Consider the following 24,965-nt stretch of genomic DNA (forward strand, 5'->3'; position numbering starts at 1 on the left):
GGGGCGCCTGGGTGGTTCAGTCCTGGGGCAGACGGAGAATAATGCCTTTTCCCCAGTGGGACCCTATAGAGAGATGCAGGCCAAAAGTACAGAAGCAGGCTTTACAAGGGACTCTTGGACATGCAGGGCACAGGAAGCTCTATCCAAGTGCCCAAGGGACCAAGTGTGACCCAGAGTGGAGGACGTCTGGAACAAGCTTGTCCAGAGAGGCTGAGGAGCATGGTGCTGTGTGTCACCTTCTAGGTTTTGCCTGACAAGCAGCATCCTAGCTGGAGGAAAGCAGTGTCTACTCCTAGAGGCAGAGCTACTACAGCAGGAGAAGCCTTCCTCAAAGGCTGTGGCAGCAGACATCAATGAGGGACGGAGCTGTGAGCACCCGCTGGACTCCCAGAAAAAATGGACAAGATATTAGGAGGCAGGTGTTGAGGTCCTATGTCTACCTACACATAGGAAAGGTGAACAAGCAAAATGCGGATGATTAATGTTGATTCCTTACAACTTCTCCCGCTCCTCCTTCCTCTTGTCCCACATGGTACCTGTCCACAGAGACCCACAGGCTGATGGGGCCTGGGGACATTCAGCTTACACAAAGGAGAATCTAACAAGTGAACAGACAAAACAGAAGGCCAGCAAGGGGTGCCTGGGTGGCCCAGTTGGTTAAGCGTCTGGCTCTTGGTTTCGGCTCAGGTCATAATCTCATGGGTCGTGAGATGGAACCCTACATCAGGCTCCACGCTCAGCAGGCTGTATGCTTAAGATTCTCTCTCTCTCCACACCTCTGTCCCTTTCCCCGCTCGCACTCTCTCTCCCTCTCTCTCAAACAAATAAGTAAAATCTAAATAAATAAATAAATAAATAAATAAATAAGAATGCCGGAGAAGGCGATCTGGAGCCATATTGCAGAGCTTTGTAGGCAAAGGTTCTACAAGGGTTTGACAGAAAGATTGTCATCATGTGAAAATGGTGAGACCGTCCTCAAGAAGGAATGGAGTGACTGAGTGGGTGGTAGGGAGAAAGCACGGTTTGAGTCTAAGTCTGGGTATGTGTGCTAGTAGCAAGGGCAGAAGTGATAAGTTTAGATGGGAAAGTGGGGGAAACGGTGAGAAAGGACAGACTCAGGGAGCCTGAGGTCTTTGTTGGGGAGCACATCTGCTTTGTTGTGGTGCACCTTTAAAGGATGGGAAGATGAGCCTATTTGTAAACAGTTAAGTCAAGCTACAATACTGTATGAATGACTACAGCCCCTGAAGACTCCTGGGAACAAGCATATTTTTCAAATAGGCTGCTCGTTAACCCAAATCATTTGAAACTGCTTGGACCTCAGACAGTGGAGGAAGAAGTGCCAAAAGCCTTCGGGCGTGTTAAAACAGGTATTCTGGGGCAAAAGAGTCCTAACAGATAAAGTTCCAGAAGAAAGCTTAAAATGGATCAAGTTTGATCCCACCATTCACCCACCCTCCCACCCTGCACAGGCTCCCTGTCCCGTCCCCCGCCGGCTCCCCAAGCCCACCTGAGGGCCCAGGGAAGTTTCCAGGCCACTCCTGCCTCTGGATGGCTGCTTCCTGGTTCTTCTCAACTGCAGGAGCCACAGTTCCATGAAACACCAAGGGCTGTTTTCTGCTGCTGCCCGTGCTTTAAACAAGGGCCACAGTCATGGTGGGAGGCCTATCCAGGTGGATGATTTTAGCATATTTATAAGTTGGACATATTTAGGTTTTGCCTGCTTATGCTTTTTAAATAACCTGCGCGTCCACTAAAAAAAGTAACACTAGTGAATGTGCTTAATGCCACTGAATTATACACTTAAGATTGGCTAAAAGGGTAAATTTCCTGTTATGTATATTTTACCACAATAAAAAAAATAAACATAACTTTTTTAAAAACCCAATGTTCTTTTTTTTTTTTTTTACAATTAACACTTTTTACTCTTCTTATGTATAAATAGTAAACAAAATACTTGGAAATACAAAATTTGCATTTTATTGGGTTAGTTTAAACCCTGAAGATCTCTACTAATGTAGAAACAGCAATAGTAATAATAACACCCATGGTACAATTACTCTTATAATGTGTATTTGACATCATTTTTATTGATATTACTTGGTTTAATTTCATTTTATAGGATCAAAAGAAATATTTATGTTAGAGTAAATGAATATGACAACCAATACCAGATGAAAAACTGAGCCTTTCCTACCAGAAGTTCTCCCTACAGCATGGAGACCGAAAGAATAAAAAATATCCCCCAAACTAAAGCACCCCTCAAGCTTTCTGAAATTAGCAGAGAATATTTGCAGCTGACCTATTTCTCTCCCACACAACTGTGTTGATAATTGACTTTTGTCCCCCAGGGAAGTGCTCAAATATAATTGAGCAGCACCTGCCACATAGAGAGTACAGTTTTATATACCCAATAATTCCCATAAATATTGTACTTAACTTGGGACTCGAGCACTCTGCTTTCTCCTTAATTGTATCTCCCAAGGAAAAAAAATTATAATTACCAAAGCTGAGTTATTATAAACATCTAGATAAAATTTAGAGGTATTTTGGATTATAAGTATCCAAGACATTTTTTCCTTTTTTTCTTTAAATTTTTTATTGTTATGTTAATCACCATACATTCCATCATTGGTTTTTGATGTAGTGTTCCATGATTCATTGTTTGCATATAACACCCAGTGCTCCACGCAGAACATGCCCTCTTTAATACCCATCACCAGGCTAACCCATCCCCCTCCAAGATATTTCTATCATGAAAAATTATTGAAAATGATGGCAATAACTACTCTTATTGCTCACTTTTTTAATCCCAGTGATCTTATCCTATTATATAAATCCCCTTCTATAGATGAGAGTCACTCAGTTTTGTTCAATCCTGATGACAAGGAGGCCAAGATAAGGGATTTGATTTCTACGCGGGTCAAATAGTTTTACTCCCCACAAAATTCAGCTTTATGACCTGAGACTGTAGCTCTACAAAGAATATAAATATGATCTACCCTATTCAATGCCATGACTTGAAAAGCTCTCTGGAACACAGAGTTAAGGAAAGGCAAGTCCCTATACACACAGGGGCCAACATCTGCACATTTGGACCGGGGGCTACAACTTGAAACCCTCAGGCTGGTGTAGAGAATATGTTAATGAAAAAAAAACTGAAGCCAGTCACAAAAGATCACATTTTATTGTATGATTCCAGTTATATGAAATGTCCAGAATAGGCAAATCTACAGACATACAGACTAGATTAGCTTAGGGGTGGGGAGCAGTGTGGAGAATGATAATGAGTACAAGGTTTCTTTTGGGGGTGATGAAAATGTTCTAAAATGAGATGATGATGATAACAGAGTACAGCCTCACCTCTCCGTCACACACACACACACACACACACACACACACACACACACACACACAAAGAGGCCAAATAAGAAAGTCATGTCTTTGGACATTCTAACCCTAACAGTGACCACTTTACCCACCTGCTTGAATGGGAAACATAATCAGCATGTTGAGTTCTTGACACCCAGCACTGGGCCATTCGAGAGGAGAATAGAAGGGTATGATAAATTCATCTACAGAAGAAGTTACTATGCATTTCCATGACTGCTAGTCTTTCCAACACTAAAAAAGAAATTGCAAAAGAGTTTTCCTAAGGAGTTTAAAATTGGTATTACAATATAATATAGTGAACACTACAAAAAGTCACCATTTCTAGTGATTTTGATGACCCAGAAAAATGCAGATTCTTTTTAGGTTTATGTTTACAAAATACTTCTCTCAAAACAAAGACTACTGCCACAGCTATTAAATTAAACGGCAGCCCTGGAGAAAGATGCCTCCACCAACAAAGAATATAAAATGAGAAATAAGATAGGCCCGGTTTGCCATCCAAATGATTACAGTGAAATGATCAGAGAGATTCGGGAGATGTCACAGAAGCTTTCAAGACATAAAGCACAAATGCTGAAGGACATCCCTTCAGAGTCAAGGAATCACCTCTGCTCTGTGCATGTGTGTAATAAGAAAGGACATGCTCAAGAAAATAGGAAAGTTTGCAGATGGGCGCATTTACTCCGGTGAAAATGAGAGCTATCTTCAAGGAGTTTCAAAGCCAGCTCTATATTCCAGCCAGGTGTTCATGAAACATCAGCCTTCTCTGGTTCCAAAAGCAGGTTGCAATATAACACAGCTTATCATTATTGTTACCTGAAAGCCCTAAAACTCTTCCCTTAAAGTTGAATAATTTAGTCTTTGCATTAATTTCGGCTTCTAGCTCTAGTCCTACCCCCACTGCCTGCCCCAGTTTACATGGTTAAAGCCACGTACAATTGCTGATGTGTTGCTCCGTAGTCAAGTTCGTAACAACTCTTCTAGAACGAAGGGTGTTGTATTCTACATTAGCGTTCTTCTGGGTCACAAAGTACAAGGACATACAACTGCGTGAAGCAGGGCAGTACCAGCTGTTTGGATCAGAATGTGTTTCTATAGGGGTTCTTTGTGGGTAACAGCCTAGCTCTTCTCGAGACTCAGCAATTTGCTGTCTTCTAACCTGGAGAAGCACTATAAAGACAGTGTGTGATTGGGGAGGGTGAAGGAAATGCTCCGCACGGCCCCACAGAGGAAATAATGGTGCAACACCCTGGGTTCAAAGGTCCAGGGCCTGTCTCAGGCACACCCTGCAGAAGGACAAACTCAAGAGGATCCATGTTGCTGAGGCCTGTAACCCATTCTCAAGGCACACACTCCTGCTGGGAAGGAAGCTCCAGCAAAGAGCGAGCAACAGAGAGGATGGCACTGTTCTAGGAAACATTCCGCTCCAAAGTGTTGCCTAAAACAAAGCATGCAGAGGCCGGACAGCAGAATGGGGCCTGCATACCCCTCTGCGCACATGCCTGCAGATATTTCCCAGAGCCTTCAGTGAGTCTGAGTGAACTGCAAGCCTGCTCTCCCTGGTTAGGGCTGATGCTTTCTTGGAGTCTGAGCTGCAGAAATGAGACCAAGAAATGGCCAAACTAGGAAGAAGATCAGGAGTTTGGCTAATGCTACAACATCAGCCAGAAAAGATGGGTCAGAACTAGATTGGCTGGGCTCAGCTACCCCAACTGAGCTAGTAGACTCACCAGAAGCAGAGGGACTGGTTTCTACATTGAGCTACACCACATGGTTTGACTCAACCACATTCTCTTTAGTCCCACCCTTACTTTTTCCCTTGATGAATGAACAAGCAGTCTCTGCTCCTTAACACCCGAGGACGACACTGTCTGGGGAGGCAGCAGAGTCATTAAAGAGAGAGGGCCACAAAAAACCAAGGTCTTTTTCAGCTTAAGTGTCCACACAGCATCCTATAACTTTCTAGAAAGATTAAAATTTCAATCAAAATTCATCTAAGTTTCAATTAAAAAAAAATCTCACCATCCTAAACTGAAGGATAAATAGTTCTTTATTCTATAAAAATGAGACTTTAGGGAACTCTGTGTGCCAAGAACAGGGACTTGGAGAAAAGCACAAGTGACTGGTTCACAGGTTAGCTGCCCAGGAACTGGATTTCTCAATAAGGAGCATGGTAAATTCAGTTCCATGTATTCAAGCCCAAGAGCGAGAACAGAGCAGTTGGCCACGAGACGCAGAGTTCTTTCTTGGTCTCAATTTGGGAAGATGCATTCCAGATAAAATTCACACAGGAAATAGGTGTGAAATTTCCCTCAGGTTCACTGTAACTGTATTATCCCACTTAGCCAGGAAGTTTACTTACAGAGCAAGTAAACTTCCAATTTCGTTAATGAACACAAATCATTATTGTCTTCCGTGCAGTTACAATATAATAATGGTTGTGCTGGTCCTGTCCCATTTCCCTCAGATTCATTCTCCCCTCTCTCTGTGCTCCTTTCTATCTCAAGAGGGCCAAGGGTCTGCAGGCTGCTTCCCAGGCTCCCAGTCAGCCGGTTTCCAGCTGGGCTTAGCCAAGGGGAGGTGCATCAGGAGACTGAGGGCTGGCTGGGAGGGGGCGGGGGTGGGGGCAGAGTATTCCTTCCCATTCTCTGCCCTCAAGTGGCTTCTTTAGTAGAAGCTATATATCCTCTGTGTGTGTGCCTCTCTCTCTCTTTTTTTAATTGAGGTATAATTGACAAAGAACATTATATTCGTTTTGGGTGTACAACGTAATGATTCAATATTTCTGTATATTGCAAAATATCACAAGTCTAATTAACATCCATCACCATATGTAGTTACACATTTTTTCTTTTGATGAGAACTTTCAAGATCTAGTCTCTAAGCAACTTTCAAATATGCAATATATTATTAACTATAGTCACCATGCTATAGATTACACCCACCATTACTTACTTATTTTATAATTGAAAGCTTGTACCTTTGACCCCTTTACCCATTTCACCTCTTCCCCCACCCCTGCCTCTGGCAACCATTAATCTGTTCTCTGTCTCTATAAGCTCAGCTTTTGTTTTTTGGTTTGGGGAGGCTTTTTAGATTCCACATACAGGTGAGATCATATGGTATTTGTCTTATTATTTGATTTATGTCACTTAGCATAATGCTTTTAAAGGTCCATCTATGTTATCACAAATAGCAAGATTTCATTCTTTTTACGGCTGAGTTACACACACACACATATATTTCTATATACACACACTCCATAACTTCTTTATGCACTCATCCATCGATGAACACTTAGGTTCTTTCCATGCCCTGGCTATTGTAAACATTGGCTGCAATGAACATGGGGTGCATATATCTTTTCAAGTTTGTGTTTTCATTTTCTTCAAATAAATACCCAGAAGTGGGATTGCTAAATCATACGGTAATTCTCTTTTTAATTTTTTGAGGAATCTCTACGCTGTTTTCCACAGTGGCTGCACCAATTTACACTCCCACCAACAGTGCACCAGGGTGCCCTTTTCTCTACATCCTCGCCAACACTTGTTATTTTTTGTGTTTTTATTGTAGCCATCCTAACAAGTGTGAGGTGATGTCCTCTGTGTTTCTAGCTCCCACAAAACAATACACCAGGGGCTCCCGCATCTACCAGGTGACTCTGGCCCTTGGGCTCCAGGAACAGTTTCCTTGCCCTCCTGGCCCAGAGGTCACAGTGGCTTCCTGCTGTCACTAACCCAAAAGGTTAGCGTCCAACCTCTCCCATCACCTGTTTAACCATGCCTCTACATTCAAGTCCCTCAATTGTAAAATCGCAAGTAGTTTTGTTTCCTGTTAGACTCTGGCTAATACAATGACTACTAAACAAACAAATTTACATGAACCCATGCAAACAAAAACTCCATCTCCTGGTAAAATTAGGGAAAAAAACTACAGTCTCAAGATTCTCCGGTTGTTGCTTTGTTCTTCACAGTAACCATATAAGTTAAGAATATTTCCAGGACCAGGGGCACCTGGTTGGCTCTGTCAGTTACGGGATAAACTCTTGATTTCAGCTGGGGCTGTGATCTCAGGGTCAAGACACTGAGCCCTGCATCAGGCTCTGCAGTGAGCATGGAGCCTACTTGGGATCCTCTCTCTCCTTCTCCATCTGCCCCTCCCTACTATGCACTCTCTCTCCCTCTTAAAAAAAAAAAAAAGAATATTTCTAGGATCTAAGAGGAATAAGCTCCATATGTCCTTTCATGTGTCCACATTTCTGTTTGTATGTCTGTCCTGATTTTTCAGGGATGAAATGTGTTGTGATGGAAAAAAATGGAGAATCTGAGTAAGGTCCCCTGTCTCAGTTCTATTACTACTTGATGTGATGGTGCAGCCTTTATGTCCTTGGGTCTTCTCATTCATCTGAAAATGAGGAAGTGAAGTATTTTCCCTCTGCAATGTCTTCCTGTTCTAAAATTTTGTGATTCTAAGTTTATGGATGAATTTTGCATATATACACGCCTCTAGGCATTTGATTATTCTTAGAGCTATGCACAAAGCATACACCTTCTGTTGATGAATCTGCATTTTATTGGAGAAATGTATCTCCAAATTATAACCCAAAGAATTTTTTGCCAGTTTGTTTTATTATAGTATCAACTTAGTAACTAAATATGTTTTCAATCTCTAAATACAGTGTGGGTTTACTGAATTATGATCACGATGATTTGATTAGCGTACTTAAAAAAAGCCCAGGGTTCTGTGATCTTAAGTAGATGGCTCCAAAGATGGCTGCAATAATAATATGCTCTTTTGTAAGGTGACCTTGCTAAACCCCATCAAGAGAGTCTATTTCTTCTCCCTTTGAAACTGAGTTAGCCCTTCGTTTTGATTTAGAGACTATAACAGAAGCAATGTCATGTAGCTTTTAACAGTAGGTTTTACAAAATCTGCAGCTTTACTTCTTGGGATGCCCCTTCTTGGAACCCAGCCACCATGTTGTAAGGAAGTTCAAGCAACCATGCTGGGAGCCCAGGTGGAGGAAGACTGAGCCTCCTGCCAAAAGCTCTAGTCGAGTTCTCAGCCAGCAGCCAGCAGCAACTGCCAACCACATGTGTAAGGCTATTTTAGATCTTTCAGCCATGCCAGTGCCCAGATAACACCACACACTGGTCAGCACACTGAAACTAAAAAAAAAGAAAAACAACAACATTATTTTTGCTTTAAGCTGCTAAATTTGGGGAAGTTTTGTTAGGAGGCAATTTCTCCCCATTAAACACAGAGTTTGATATTAGAGCAGAACCCCATGCCTAAAATATATCAAGCTAGTCCTCCATCCATCCGCTCCTTCATTCATTCAAATAAATATTTATTAAACATCTACTATGCTAAATTCTGAAGATACAAAGGAGACCAAATGCAGACCTGTCCCTGTTTATTATCTGGATGAAGGGACAGATATTAACAGAGAAATCTAATTATTGAGAACTGGCAAAATGCACTCTGGAATGAGGTAGGTGGTTAAGGAATTGATGTCATCAGAGAGATGAGAAAAGTAAGTGAAGACTAGGGGTGCCTGCAGGCTTAGTTGGTGGAGCATGCAACTCTTGATCTCGGAGTTGTGAGTTCAAGCCTCACCTGGAGCATAGAGATTACTTAAAAATAAAAAAATCTTAAAAAAAAAGTAAAGATGAAACTTAGGTCTCAAGGAAGATTACAAGTTAAGTAGGCAGAAGAGAGAACAAGAGCCCTCCACACAGAAGGTTCAGCATATCCAAAGAGCCCATGGCAGAAGGAAAGATGGTGTGTTCAAGATCTACATCCAAAGCTAAAAGATCATGGTTAAAGATGAGGCTGGAAACTAGTAGAGGTCAGGCTTTGTAAGACTTGCAATCCTCATAAGGGCAGCCTTAACAAGGAGAGGTCAACAGACCAATCATACTCTGATCAAATTTTCTCTTTGAACCGCAGTTGGGAGAAAAATGGGACTAACCTGGAGGACTCCATCACACAAACTCTATGTGCAATGACACCCAGAGTATTTCAATATTTAGTGCACACAGGCATTTTGCCCACACCCTCATTCCTTGCTACACTTCACTATATTATGTGTATACACCTATGTCTCCTTAAGTAGATTACAAAATCCTTTGGGTTCAGGAGCTCTGTCTCATTCATCTTTTCATTCCTCTTTCATAGTATCTAGCACGGTGCTGGGCACACAGCAAATGTTTAATAAGTGTTTCCTAAAGTTTTAAAACATGAATAAGGAGGGGCCCCGGGGTGGCTCAGTTGGTTAAGAATATGCCTTCGGCTCAGGTCAGGATCCTAGGGTCCTCTGGGATCGAGCCCCGAGTCTGCTTCTCCCTCTGCCCCTGCTTGTGTGCGCACACACACACACACACACTCTCTCTCTCTCTCTTGCTCACTCTCTCTCTCAAATAAATAAAATCTTTTTTAAAAAATAAATAAATAAATAAATAAATAAATAAAACACTAATAAACCTACTCACAAATGTCTGTCAGAAGTGATCTCCTAGGAAAAAATTCTACAGGCTCATTTGCAAAGCCATTCCAATAACAGCAACATTCTTAAGAAAGTCTTCCTGTAAAACATCATTCCTTTTCTGTTGCAGCAATTCTTGAGTTTCATCCTCAGTGAAGACGGAGAACAGTCCATCACATTTCCAAAGAATGCCTCTGTGTACACTTTGAAGATCATCACTGGGTCACCCAGCTCTCTCTTCTTACAGTGGCAAAATACTTCATCTTCTCACCTTTCCTCAAAGAAACCATTTAGTTGTTCCCTGGATTCATTCCAAAATCTCCATCCCTCCTAGATTATGGAGGCCAGCAGTCGAGGAGCCCACAAAACAAGGTCAAAGATGCCTGAAGGACTTTGTGAGCAGTCCACAGAGTAGAGGCAGGCTCTCTTTCTCAATTTGCTTGTTTTCAGGCCAACTCACATGTGCACACACACAAACACTAAAACTTTTTACCAGTTTAAAGAATGAACAGTTTTACTAGGTGAGTTTGCCAACTGTCCTCTGTTCTTCACCACCAGCCCTGTCTGACACATCTGATTTGACATATCATTTTTTTGTGGGGGGAACACTTTCCCTCCCTAATTTTGTAAATAATATGACACCAGAAATGAGCAGCACTATTTTGCTGGCATTCCCACTATCTTCATCATGTGTGAACGCACCACACAGACTATGAAATATCACCAAGAAATTCCATCCCTCTAAGGTCTCAAGAATTCAAAAACAATAAATCACTGGTCATTCTACAAATAATAAGGCTCTAATAACATAAGCAGCTGTTGTGCTTCTTAAAAAATATTTTTTGGCACTCAGGTGAAAACTTTTCAATTTTAGTTCAAAAAATACTGTTAAATTCCATTTGCAGTAACTTTTCATCTCTTGTCAAAGAAACAAAAATCCCTCAGTTATTTTTATTGTAGCCATTATAGAAGTCTATATTATGCCATTTAAACAAGATCATGTGTAAGATACTTACTGAGCTGTAAGTGCTCACAAAAATTATCTATTATTTTTGCACAGAAAAAATAGGAAGATTGTGTATATAATGCAATTACACCTAACTCCTAAATTTAAATTAGACCATTTTATTAAATCAACAAATCCCAATTTCAGAAAAACTAATGAAATATATTTGTTCTAAAAATGTGCATTGTTTGGGGTGCCTGGGTGGCTCAGTCAGTTAAGCCGGTTACGCGTCTGCCTTTGGATTGTCTGCCTTTGGATCGAGTCATGATCCCAGGGTCCTAGAATCGAGCCCCACATCCGGCTCCCTGCTCAGGGAGGAGGCTGCATCTCCCTCTGCCTGCAGCTCCCTCTGCTTGTGCTCTCTATCAAATAAATAAAATCTTAAAAAATAAAAATCTGCGTCATTTAAATTACTCCCAAAATTATTAGCATGCAATATTTTACATTTTTAAGACAATACAAAGCAACACACTTAACAAGAACTTATAAATGGATTAATCTCAATCATTTATTGGAGTAAATTGAGGAAAGAATAAGAATATTAGAAAAATATAGATTGTTTTGTTTGTGGCTGGAAGAGTAAAGCATTAGTGAAGTGATAGTGTAGATGAGCTCAAAAGTTTTAGTCAAACAGTTCACGGAATACACTGCTGTATAATTAGTATTTCTAAGAATCTGCAACAAAAAAACACTACCAAAAATAGGCACCTACAAAATAAACATCAACAAGATCTCAGTCACATAAGTCAAAAATTTTTTAAAGGTGAAGAATGTCTTTGCTTTATCAAATACACAAATGACCCAAGCAAGCATTGCAAAGGGGATAGAATGAAATTTTAGAATGAATTCAGGATCTAAAATATATTTATATTAATAATGCAAATGCGTGGTGTTCACTGAATTAAACAGTAGTAGTAATAATTTGTTCGCAGAAAATGAATATCTGCATGATAAATATTATCTAAATATGTTTTATGAACCCTTTAGAAGAAGTCTGAGTCCAATTTTGAATCTAAAACCTATTTGTCGTGGATAATCTGTTTAAATTGATGATAATCACTAAGGAAACACACCGCAGCTGCCATCATTGGTTAAAAACACATTACACAATGCTCTGAGTGACCTAGAGGGAAAAGAACTTCCCAAGGTCACTCCAGCAACCCACAGCAGAGCCTGGGATAAAAGCGTCTTGGGGCGACGACCAAAGTATTCCCAAGTCACCCGGAAAGCACACACCTCCACAGTTTTTCTGTTCCAAAGAAAGATAAAGGTGATTCACTTTTGCATGATCTCGCTAGCACCCAGCAGCTATGTAGAGATGGTTTCATTTACAGCACATGGGCAGTACAAAAATTAAGGACCAATTTCCTATGTCAAGGTGAAAGAGATCTAAGCATTCAGTGTAACCGGCGATCTTTAGCACACAGAACACTCACTAAAACCACGCAGAAGGAAACAACCACGAAGAAAACAAACACTAAGTGTAGTACCACCCAGACCCCGGGACTGAGTGCCGGCCTTGGCTTATTTTGATTTAACAGATCTGGGCAGTCCTTCCCTAGTTAAGCGAACCAAAGAATAGGTCCCAAGTGACACCAAACTTTCTGTTCGCAGTGTCTTTCATTTGACCAGAGCTCGCAGATCTCTCCCAAGACCTAGACGGAGAAGAGTGTTCGAAATAGGGCAAAACAGCAGAGACCACGAACTCTCAGCCAGATCAAACCATGTGCCGGGCCCCATGGGCTCTGGTTACTCAAAGTCAAGTACACGACTTGAAGACGTTTCTCCACACACAGAAAGTGCAACTAGAAATACTTTTCAGTCTTCAATTCAATATCCCTGCCCTAAACCAGGTCTCCACCAACTTGCGTCCGCACGCACGAACTTCTAGGGCGGCGCGGAGCCGCCTGGCCGCGAAGACAGCGCGCAGGGGCTGCGGAAGAAGGACGCAGAGGGAGCGCCGGGCCCCAGCCGTAGAGAGGCGCGCAGAGACGCGACCCGCCGCTCCGGCTCGTGGGGGCAGCGCTCGGCTCTCCGACCCCCGCGCCCCGCACCGGGCCTTCTCCCCAGCTTGCCCATCACCGCCGCCCGCCCCCCGCCGCCTCCCCGAGTCCGCCTCATACCTGTCTGAGGATGAAGCTGGTTGAAGTGGTGCTGCCATCGGATCTTTTCAACCTGCTCCTCCGGGTCGTGGTGCCTCGGGCCACCTGGACTCGACACACGGGGCCAGAGAGAAGCCGGTGAGGACCGAAGCGTGGAGCCGGGCGACCACCCCGGGCTAGAGTCAGCCTCCGGACCAGCTCCCGGGGGTCTCCCAGAGCCCGCACCCCAGTCTCCTCCGCGGTCCCCACATACAGCATCTGCCCCCACCCACTCACCCACCCACCACAAGCCTCGACGGTTGAAAAGATGCCCGGGAAAAGCAGCCCGCGAGCACCCACCACATCCATTAACAAAGACTCTTGGGGCGCGGGGTCCGAGTCCCCGGCATCGGTTGGGGAAGGCTGCGGGCTCCAGAGCGGGAGCGCTGAGACCGACGAGGTGGTGAGGAGGAGGAGGAGGGGGAGGAGGAGGAGGGGGAGGAGGAGGGGGAGGAGGAGACGGAGGAGGAGCTGGAGGAGAGAGGGACGCGGAGGAGGGGTAGGAGCGCCGGGCGGCGGACTCCCAGGACTGGGGACCCCGCGTGGCGGGCAGGAAGGCGGGGCGCGCTCAGGCAGCCGGGGCTGGGAGGAGGGGGGCAGGAGGAGGAGGGGGTGGTACCTGAGAGGTGGGGGAGTGCGGCGCGTCTGCCGGCCCGTTTTTGGCGTAAGAGGCGGACATGGTTCACGGCCGCATGGCTGGTCTGTGCGCGGTGCGCGGTGGGCGGAGGGCGGGCAGGCCCCCGGAGGCTCGCAAGCGGGAGGAGCGGAGGGCGGCAGGACTTCTCCAGCGGGCTGCGGGACTCGCGCCGGCTCCCGGCTGCCTGCCCGCACTTTGGAGCGCGGCACCTTAAAGGGACCTAGGCGCTACCCCCGCGCCCGCAGCGGGGTCACGGGCAACGGCCCCCGCAGACGGAGGTCCCGCGGAGGGGGCTCATGGGGATCTCGCCTACCCGAGCCGGTGGGGAGAAGCGCTCCCCCCACCTAGCGAGCGCCTTACATCAGAGCTTTCCAGAGGATGAAGGGAGGGGGGAAATCTGGGATGGGGGTGGGAGGATTAAAATAGTCTGCACAGTTTCAAATGAGACAAAGGTGGCACGGTTCATGAATCAGGACTTGGGGAGGGACGCCGGTGCAGTGTGGCAGGGAGTGGGAAGAGCCGACCGGGCGCGCGTGTGTGTGTGTGTGTGCGTGCTCGAGCGCGTGTGTGTTTGGTGCACTGGAATTTTAAAAGGGCAAGAACAGAACCTTCTTTCCGCGACTTCACTCATCTCATCAGCCCACTGTGGTAAGGCGTGAGGTTTTGTGGATTGTTTTGTCAACTATAGCTTCACAACCCCGAGCCATACACATGCAGGCGGCCGCGGGAGACCCTGCCAGCCTGAGTCTGATTCAGCCTCGCAGGAGATTAGCGTGTCCTAAGGAGTTTTGAAGGTCATGTTCGACCTGCTAAAAAGCAAGACTTGGCCACGTGCCTCCCATTTCTACGCGGATAGCTGATTTCAAGCGAGGAAACTCATCCTTGAAACCATACAGAATCCGTGCCATTGTTGCAACCCTTGGTTTCCTCCTGCACATACAAGAGATTAATTTGAAATCAAATTAAACGGCGCCTGGGTGGCCCAGTCGTTGAGAGTCTGCCTTCGACTTGGGTTGTGATCCCAGCGTCTTGGGATCGAGTCCCGCATCGGGCTCCCTGCTCGGCGGGAAGCCTGCTTCTCCCTCTCCCACTCCCCTGCTTGTGTTCCTGTTGTCGCGTTCTCTCTCTCTCTCTCTGTCAAATAAATAAAGAAAAAAAACTTTAAAAAATGAAATCAAATTAAGTGCAAACTGTGGAGAAGAGGAATTTGAAGTATTAAGAAGAGGGAAGAAAAATATATGAGAATTCAAAAATAAAGAGACCCGTTTATCTATAGTTAACTGCATGAGAAACCCATCAATAAAATATACATAGTATCTCAAACTGCTAAATCAGCCCTCGTCACCTCACATTCTAGTATTTTTTATGGAAACTGCCATGTTTGTTTTAACAATTGGCTGCTTATTGAGGTCCTGATTCTATCACCACCCACCAAACACTTCCTTTCCATTCCCGCCTTCGTCACTTAATCCAGACCTTCATTTCTTTGTACAGTCCAATAACTAGTCTCCTTGCCTTGGGGCTCTGCATGCGCCTGCACACACACACACACACACACACACACACACACACACACACACACACTTCGTTCCAACTACACACTACAGGCAAAGTCATTTTCCTAAAATCTCTTTGCCAAAGTCATTCTTCTCTAAAAAGCACTCATTGCTCTCAGCAGCCTGCAAGACAGGGTTCAACAACCAAGCCCCACTTCTCCCCCCTGCTTTTCTGGTCACCACTTCATTTCTTACTTAATCTCTTCATACAAACCTTCCAGCAAGCAGTCAGGACGACTCATTATTGCTCAAACAGACCAAATACAATCCCACTTCAGTACTTCTGCCTTGGAATGTGTCCTACCTCCAGCCCACCCACCCAGCGGAATCCTACATTTTCCTCCAAAACTACCCCAGCCACACACGAAACCTACCCCAGCCCAGGCTTCCTTCACCAAAACCCTCCCTGATCACTCCAGTCCTGGAGAGTTTCTCATGCCTATGAAAAACTGGAGTCCTTATTCCCTGGGCATTTACTGTAGACTGCCTTGGTTTATTAGTTGTCTTTTATGAAAATCGCCTAATTTCCAAAATAGATGTTTAGCTTTTTATCTTGTATTTGTATACCTTACATATAGTAGATATTTCCTAAAGTTTATGGGTAGTGGTATGTCTGCCAATGCAGAACTCCTTGCTTTGGTTACCATCGACTCAGTCCATCTTTAGTTCTGAGCCATTTAATAGCTGATATTTTATATAGATAGATAGATCATATATATATATATATATATATATATATATATATATATATAATGAGTTATTATGTGGGCACCAAAATTTGAGTTTTCTGGCTTTCCACTGCCCACAGTCACTGACTTTAAATTATGAAAAAAGAATCTACAGCAGCATGACAGTGAGGAGCTCTCTGCATCTACCCTACAGCAAAACTGGTAAAAATTGTCATTTTTCTTTAATTTAAATCTCTGGAATGGTCCTAAGGGTACACAACAAATAAACATTTATTCAAGAAAATTCACTAAAATTCAGAAAGAAAAGTTAGAGTCTGTGGTATATGAACCAAGACCTGCTCCCTCTTTCCCTGCTTCCATCCAGCTCAGCAAGAGAGAAACTCCATTCCACACTGGTGCACCCTGGAACACAACATTTCCTCTCCCATCAGCTCCAGTGGGAGGGTTCTCTTCCTCGGAGGGACAGGACATCAGCATTTATCATCCTGCCCTCACATCCTTGTTGCTGAGGTTAAATTCCCATCAAATACAGCAGAGAGGAGTGGGCTCCCTTCTTTGGCCCAGCCCCCACTTGTGGGATGGAGGCTCTACCTTTGGCACAGAGCCGCTGAGAATACTGGGGCCCTGACTGCTCACGCAGAGGCAAACCTGGAGACCTGGCATGCTGTCCCTCCCTACCAAGCACTCAGCTCCTGAAGGGGGGGTGTGTCACACAAAGACAGGTGCACCATTGTTCCTGCCCCCAGCACCAGGCCTGAAAGAATGACGTTGGACCCTTACTTTATACCACATACAAAAATTAACTCAAAATGGACCAAAGATCTATATGAAAGAGGTAAAAATGTAAAACTATTGGAAGAAAACATAAGGGTAAGTCTTCATGACTCAGATTTGGCAGTGGATTCTTAGATATGACTCCAAAAGTACAAGCAACAAAAGAAAAAATTAAATTGGACTTCACCAAAATTAAAAATTTTTGTACTTCAAAGGGCACTATCAAGAAGGTGAAGACAACCCACAGAATGGGAGAAAATGTTTGCAAAGCATATATCAGATAAAGGACTCCTATCTATAACACATATATAAGGAAATCTTACAACTCAGTAATAAAAATCCTATTTTAAAAATGGACAAAGAGGGGCACCCGGGTGACTTAGTCATTTAAGCATCTGATTCTTGATTTTGGCTCAGGTCATGATATTGGGGTAGTGGGATCAAACCATGCATGGGCCTCTACACTCAGCTGGGGATTCCCTCTCTCCCTTCCCCTCTGCTCCTCTCCCCCCACCCCCGCCGCCCCACTCCCCCTCAAATAAATAAATAAATCTTTTTAAAAAAAGATTCTCTTCCTCTCCCTCTGCCCCTACCCCACCCCACCCCTACCCACACCCTTGGGCACTCTCTCTAATTAATTAATTAATTAAAATGGGCAATTATTTATTTATTTATTTGAATAAACATTTCTCCAAAAAAGATATCCAAATGACTGATAAGCACATGAAATGATGCTTGACATCATTAGTCATCAGAGGAATGCAAATCAAAACCACGAGATACCACTCTACATCCACTAGGATAGTTATAATCAAAAATAAGTGTTGGCAAAGATACGAAGAAATTGGAACTGTAATACACTGTTGATGGGATTATAAAACAGTACAGCCACTATAGAAAACACTGTTGACAGTTCCTCAAAAAGTAAAACATGGAGTTACCATATGATGCAGCAAGTCCACTCCCAGGTATATAGCTAAGACAAATCAAGGAATATGTCCATGCAAAAACTTGTACAAGAATGTTTGGCATTATTCCTAATAGCCAAAACTGGAAGCAACCCAAATGTGCACCAACTGATGAATGAATTAAAAAAAATGTGGTATATCTATCAGTGGAATATTGTTCTGCAATAAAAAGGAATGAAGTATTGATACATGCTACAACATGGGTGAGCCTTGAAAATATGCTAAGTGAAAGAAATCAATCACAAAAGGTTATATGTTGTATGATTCCACTTATATGCAATGTCCACAACAGGGATATCTTTAGAGACTAAAAATAGATTAGGCTGGGAGTTATCAAGGTGGCAACTAAAGGTACAGGGCTTCTTCAAACTGAGGGTTGCTGGAGGGTGGTGGGTGGGGGATAGGCTAGATGGGTGATGGGTATTAAGGAGGGCACTTGTTGGGATGAGCACTGAGTGTGGTATGTACGTGATGAATCACTGAATTCTACTCCTGAAGCCAATATTATACTATACATTAATTAACTAGAATTGAAAGAGAAACTTGGGGGAAAAAGAAAAAACAATTAAGTTAAAAAGGAAAAAAAAGTACAAGCCTTCTTTTGGAAGTGAAGAAAATGTTCTAAAATTGACTATAGGGGCACGTGGGTGGCTCAGTCATTAGGTGTCTGCCTTTGGCTCAGGTTATGATCCCAGGGTCCTGGGATTGAGCCCCATACCGGGCTCCCTGCTCCGCGGGAAACCTGCTTCTCCCTCTCCCACTCCCCCCGCTTGTGTTCCCTCTCTCGCTGTATCTCTCTCTGTCACATAAATAAATAAATAAAATCTTTAAAAAATAATAATAAAAAAATAAAATTGATTATAGTGATGGTTGCACGTATTGTGAATATGCTAAAAACCACTGAAGTGTACACTTTAAATGGATGAATTGTATGGTATGTGGATTCTCTCAATAAAGCTGTTATTTTTATATGGACCTAAATGTGAGACCTGAAACCATAAAAATCCTAGAAGAGAGCACAGGCAGTAATTTCTCTGACATTGGCTGTAACAACATTTTTCTAGATATGTCTCCTGAGGCAAGGGAAACAAAAGCAAAAATAAACTATTGGGACTTTATCAAAATAAAAAGCTCTGCACAGCAAAGGAAACAATCAACAAAACTAAAAGATATCTACTGAATGGGAGAAGATATTTATAAATGACATATCCAATAAAGTGTTAGTATCCAAAATATGTGAGGAATTTATACAACTCAACACCAAAAAAATAATAATAATCCAATTTAAAAATGGGCAGAAAACATGAATGGACATTCTCCAAAGAAGACATACAGATGGCCAACAGACACATGAAAAGATGCTCAACATCACTCATCATCAGGGAAATGCAAACCAAAACCACAATGAGATATCGTCTCACACCTGACAGAATGGCTAAAATCAAAAACTCAAGAAACAACAAGCATTGGAGAGGATGTGGAGGAAAAGGAACCTTCATGCACTCTTGGTGGGAATGCAAACTGGTCCAGCCACTCTGGAAAAGAGTATAGTTTTATATAGAATATAAAGAATATAAATTCCACAGAAAGTTAAAAATGGAACTACCCTATGATCCAGTAATGACACTACTGGGTATTTACCCAAGGAATATGAGAACACTTATTGGAAAGGATATATGCACCCTATGCTTATTGCAGCATTATTTACAATAGCCAAATTATGGAAGCAGCCCAAGTGTCCATTAAGAGATGAATGGAAAGGGGTGCCTGGGTCGGTTAAGCATCTACCTTCGGCCGGTTCAGGTCATGATCCCAGGGTCCTGAGATAGAGCCCTGAGTTGGTCTCCTGCTCAGTGTGGGTGGGGTCTGCTTCTTCCTCTCCCTCTGCTGCTCCCCCTGCTTGTGCTCTCTCTCTGTCCCCCCCTCTCTCTGTCAAATAAATAAATAAAATATTTTTTAAAATAGATGAATGGATAAAGAATATGTGGTATATATGCAATGGGATATTATTCAGACATAAAAAAAAAATGAAAACGCTATTTGCAACAACATGCATGGGATCATGTTAAGCGAAATAAGCCGGTCAGAGAAAAACAAATAACATACGATTTCACCCATATATGGAATTTAAGAAACAAAACAAAAGAACAAAGAAAAAAGAGACAAACCAAAAACCAGACTCTTAACTACAGAGAACAAACAGATGGTTACTAGAGGGGAAGTGGGTGTGAGGAATGGGTTAAATATGTGATGGGGATTAAAAGTACACTTATGATGAGCACTGAGTTAATGTATAGAACTTTTCAATCACTATATTGTACACTTGAAACTAATACTGTATGTTAACTCTACTGGAATTTTTAAAAACTAAAAAATAAAGTGAAGAGTTGGTTTCCCAGCTCTACCACTTATTTTTAAAAATAACTAAATAAAACTATGGCTATTAGAGAGGTGAAAGTATATGTACAGACTTAGACATCTAAGGTATATTAAGTGAAAAAAAGATTTAGAACCATTGGTGTAAAATAATGTGCGTGTGTACACACACACTCCCTATATATATAGGAAGAGGGCACATTTTAATTGCTGAACTTTCAAGTAATACAAATATTTCACCAAGAAAAACACTTAATAAGAAGTATTTTTATCCTATGTACTTAAAATGCTTGGATATTGTTTAAAACTACAAAGTATGTTTGAAGTTTTCCAGAAAATTTAAATTATACTTGAGGGGGGAAAAAGCTGTTACTTTAAAAAATCTTCAGACTGTATAAAAAAATAACTCAAAATGGATCATAAATCTATGTGTGAAATACAAAACTATAAAAACTTCTCGGAGAAAACCTACAGGACTTTGGATTTGGAGATATGGTTTTAGATGTAAACATGATCCAATCAAGTAAAAATTGGTGTGTTTGGCTTTATTACAATTAAAATTTTTGCTCTGTGAAAGACTTTGTGAAGAAAATGAAAGACAAGTCATGGATTGGGAGAAAAATATTTGTAAGACACAAATCTGATAAAGAACTTGTAAACAAAGGTGCACCTGGCTGGCTCCAGTCAGTGGAGCACGTGGGGCTTGATCTTGGGATCATGAGTTCGAGCCCCACATTGGGTAGAGTGATTACTTAAAAAAATAAAATCTTAAAAAAAAACCTTGCAAACAAAATATAACAACAACTCAAAATTCAGCAGTAAGAAAACAAATAACTCAGTTAAAAATGGAGAAAAGATTTGAACAGCACCTTACCAAAGAAGATATATAGATAGCAAATAAGCATGTGAAAAGATGCTCAACATCATTTATCATTAGGGAAATACAAATTAAACAATACAGTACCAATATACTCCTCTCCGAATGGCTAAAGTTTTTTTTTTTTTAAACTGACAATATCAATTGTTAGTATTAGAAGCAACAGGAATTTGTATTCATTAGTGATGGGAATGCTAAATGGTACAACCACTTTGGAAGACTGTCAGTTTCTTAATAAACTTAGCATAGTCTTTCCATACAATCCAGCAATCATGGTCCTAGGTATTTACATGATTGATTTGAAAACTTAACACTGCCTAAAAACGAGCTCACAAATGTATGTAACAGGGGCACCTGGGTGGCTCAGTGGTTAAGCGTCTGCCTTTGGCTCAGGTCATGATCCCAGGGTCCTCGGATCAAGCCCCACATCTGGCTCCTGGCTCAGCGGGGAGCCTGCTTCTCCCTCTCCCTCTGCCTCTCCCCTGCTCATGCTCTCTCTCTCTCTGTATCTCTCTGTCTCAAATGAATAAATAAAATCTTTAAAAAAATGTGTATAACAGTTTTATTCATAATTGCCCAAAACTGTAAGCAACCAAGATGTTCTTCAATAGGTGAATGGGTATAGTGTGGTATAATCATACAATGGAATACTACTCAGTGATAAAAAGAATGAACTAACAAGCCATAAAAAGACATGGATAAACCTTAAATGCATATTGCTAAGTGAAAGAAGCCAGTCAGTCTGAAGCTATACTTTAGGATTATATTTTTCTGAGATTCTAGAAGAGTCAAAGCTGTAAAAACAGTAAAAGGTCAGAGGTTCGGGAGGGGGAGTATTGAATATGTGAAGCACAGTAGGGTTTTTTTTAGGGTGATGAAATTATTCTGTATGATACTATAATGGTGGATACATGATACTATACATCTGATAAAACCTGTAGAACTTTCCAGCACAAAGTTAAGCCTTAATGTGTGCAAATTTTTAAGAAGTCATATAGGAAGTTGGGAGGTTCCAGGATGGAATGCAGAATGTAACAAAAGAATATAACCGTATTACAAATTTATGGAACAACTTCACTGAAGGAGATTGGGGGGGAAAGGGTGGTGGCCTAAGTATCTTTAGAAACGAGTGGAGTCTGTAAGACTAAAGGCAAAAGGAACTGTGCATAAGCACTCTACTCACATGCTGATGTTTCTAACTCGAATTCATTACCACATGGATGCTCCTAGCCTTCTCCCCTTACTTAACAGCAACTGTCCACTCCAACAGTAGAAAACCTGGCTCCCATCATCTGCCATCGATTTACTTAAATGTTCAATTCCAGTATATATGTATAGTGACTGCAGAATTGTTAACCCATACCTCAGGTAGTAACTTTATCAGAGGCAGGAGGCAGTAGAGGGGAGGGAGGTGGGGGGATGGGGTAACTGGGTGCTGGACATTAAGGAGGGCATGTGATGTAATGAGCACTGGGTATTATGTAAGACTGATGAATCACTGACCTCTACCTCCGAAACCAGTAATACCTTATATGTTAATTAATTGGATTTAAATTTACAATTAGTTAATTAATTTAAAAAGAAACAGCATGAACTCAGGTGTAGCTTAATATAGATATAGATAGCTATATAGGTTAGTCTACACATATTTTCTTGCTCTCAGCGAGGGCCTCGAAATAACAACATGTCGGTAACAACAAACACATCTAGTACCCAGGTCTTGGTTTCTAATACCATCCTCTAATAAAAGAAACCAGGGCACCTTGGAGAAATGGCTGATTCTAAGACTGGAGCAGGAAATATACAAGATGAGCCCAGAGTGTCTTATAGTGCCAGAAAGTGAAGAATGTTTTCAAAACAAAAAGCACAATGACTGGGGTATGTCAAAGGGACACAGGAGCAAACTGAAAGAGCTCCCCATGACCAAAGTTGGAACAATTTGAGCAATAAAATAAAGTAGTATTGGAATCCATCCCAAAGTATAAAATAAGTATCCATGAGCCCTTAGTGATAAAAGTAAATGACTGAATAAATAAATAAATGAAAGAGAAGAGACAAGGTTCTCATGTGGAAGAATTCCAAATAATTTATGTAGATACTCCACACTTAAGGAAGGAAAGCATAACTCCCCCTTCTTAAGTGTGGGCTGTGCATTAGTGACTTCCTTCCAAAGAGTACAGCATGGAATGGAAGAATTGGAGAAACTTCACAAACACTACCTCAGTCACGTGATTAAGATGAACATCAATAGTGATGTCAGGTTGATAATACATTACCTTGATATCACACGAGGAGAAGGATACTTTACCTTTGTGACCTTCTTCCCCCAAACCCCTAACTCTAACCAAGAGAAGACACCATACAAATCCCAGTTGAGGGACAGTCTACAAAATATATGACTGGTACTCCTCAAAATTGTCAAAGTCATCAAAAACAAGGAAAGTCTGAGAAGCTGTCAGAGCCAAAAGGAGTCTAAATCAAAGACCAAGGGTGCCTGGGTGGCTCAGTTGGTTAAGCATCTGCCATTGGCTCAGGTCATGATCCCAGGGTCGGGGGGATCGAGCCCCACATCGGGCTCTCTGCTCAGCGGGGAGTCTGCTTCTCCCTCTCCCTCTGCCTGCCGCTCCCCCTGCTTGTGCTCTCTCTGTCAAATAAATAAATAAAATCTTTAAAAAAAATAAAAAAATCAATCAATCCAAGACCAAACCAATACCAAAATCACCAAATGGGGACATAGCACTCCAGGAATCAAGGGCATGGGCAGATATGTACTAGTCTCTTACAGAAAAGGAGAGGAAGTAAAATCCAACAAGCGGGGGCACCTGGGTGGCTCAATTGGTTAAACGTCTGACTCTTGGTTTTGGCTCAGGTCATGATCTCAGAGTCCTGAGATTGAGCCCCGCCTCGGGCTCTGCACTGGACATGGAGCCTGCTTGAGATTCTCTCTCACCCTCTGCCCCTCCCTCCCCAAAACCAAAAAACAAATAAAAAAACACAACAAATAACAATACAGCCCTTTGCCTGAAGGATAATTTACTTAACTAGACAGCTACAAAATTTGATCACTGTCCTTTTTCATTCTGACATTTTTGGTGGCTTGTTGTAAATTATGCTAATTCTTTCTATAATGTTTAAAGGAAGAATTCTTTTTAAAGTTCACAGGAAGGTGCTGAATGATGTAAATTAAATTCCAAATAACATTCAAATTCTATCCCCAGTGAAGAACATAGACTTACAGACATTTAAAGGTGGAAGAGACCTTGAATAAATCTATAGTGGTGGTTCACAACCAGTATAAATACGTAAGTGTGGGATGTGGAGATTGAGATATCCAGTATTGTTGGGACCCCACGTAGAATTTGATTTTTCTTTCATCTCCTTATTGTCTTGCACTGTCTCTTGCTAATGTCACCTGCCCGAGTGACTGTGACATTTCCCCTTTCGAGGTGACTCCCTTATTGAATGCTTTTCACAACCATTTGGCCTTCCTCCAGCCCATAGCAAGGGTCTGTGATGTACATTATCCTGCCACAAGTCAGAAAGAAATCTTCACTGTGTTTCTGCAATCCCTAGGCTAAGACTGGAGAAATGAGCTTGCTGTTCTGGAAAGCATCTTGTTTACTGATTTCCATATAGAGCAATATAAATAAGGTGGTTGGGAATGCATGTTGAATGAGCCAAATGACAGTATCTGACAGAGCCAGATCCACATACACAGAGACAGATCATCCTAGTGCAAGGTGGCAACCACTGTAACATAGATACAAGATGCTACCGTAAGGCAGCATGGTCTGGGGGCCAGAATCAGTGCAATGTGCAAAGGCTGACACTTGTAAAGACAATTTATTAGATGGACAAAAGCATTTCAGCAGAGAAACAGAGACAAACACAGGTATGAAAACGCAAAATTAGCACCTGAGGAATTTTGGGTTTGGGGTTGGAATCCAGTGTGTATATAAGAAAGTGGAAGAGCTTAGAAGGGTTGTCAAGAGTGAGACCATGAAGACCCTACCTAATTATGTGATTCTGAAGAGTTTGGCCCTGGGGCACCTCGGTGGCTT

General features: G+C 42.3%; 1 protein-coding gene across 2 annotated transcripts in view; it reads right to left on the reverse strand.

The window, feature by feature from the left end:
• Nucleotides 1-13,837, reverse strand: part of CACNB4 (calcium voltage-gated channel auxiliary subunit beta 4) — a 242,065-nt gene extending 228,228 nt beyond the window's left edge. The window contains exons 1-2 of one of the 2 annotated variants that reach the window (XM_027590445.2): nucleotides 13,647-13,837; nucleotides 13,010-13,093 (exon numbers count right to left, since the gene is read on the reverse strand). In XM_027590445.2, the coding sequence (XP_027446246.1) occupies nucleotides 13,010-13,093; nucleotides 13,647-13,706 (144 nt within the window). In that variant the 5' untranslated portion in view covers nucleotides 13,707-13,837. Of the gene's footprint in view, nucleotides 1-13,009; nucleotides 13,094-13,327; nucleotides 13,428-13,646 lie in introns of those variants that run through there. The other variant, XM_027590446.2, reaches the window with a different exon arrangement.
• Nucleotides 13,838-24,965: the final 11,128 nt, after the last annotated feature.

Source organism: Zalophus californianus, chromosome 3, assembly GCF_009762305.2.
Source record: "Zalophus californianus isolate mZalCal1 chromosome 3, mZalCal1.pri.v2, whole genome shotgun sequence".
Taxonomy (NCBI): Eukaryota; Metazoa; Chordata; class Mammalia; order Carnivora; family Otariidae; genus Zalophus; species Zalophus californianus.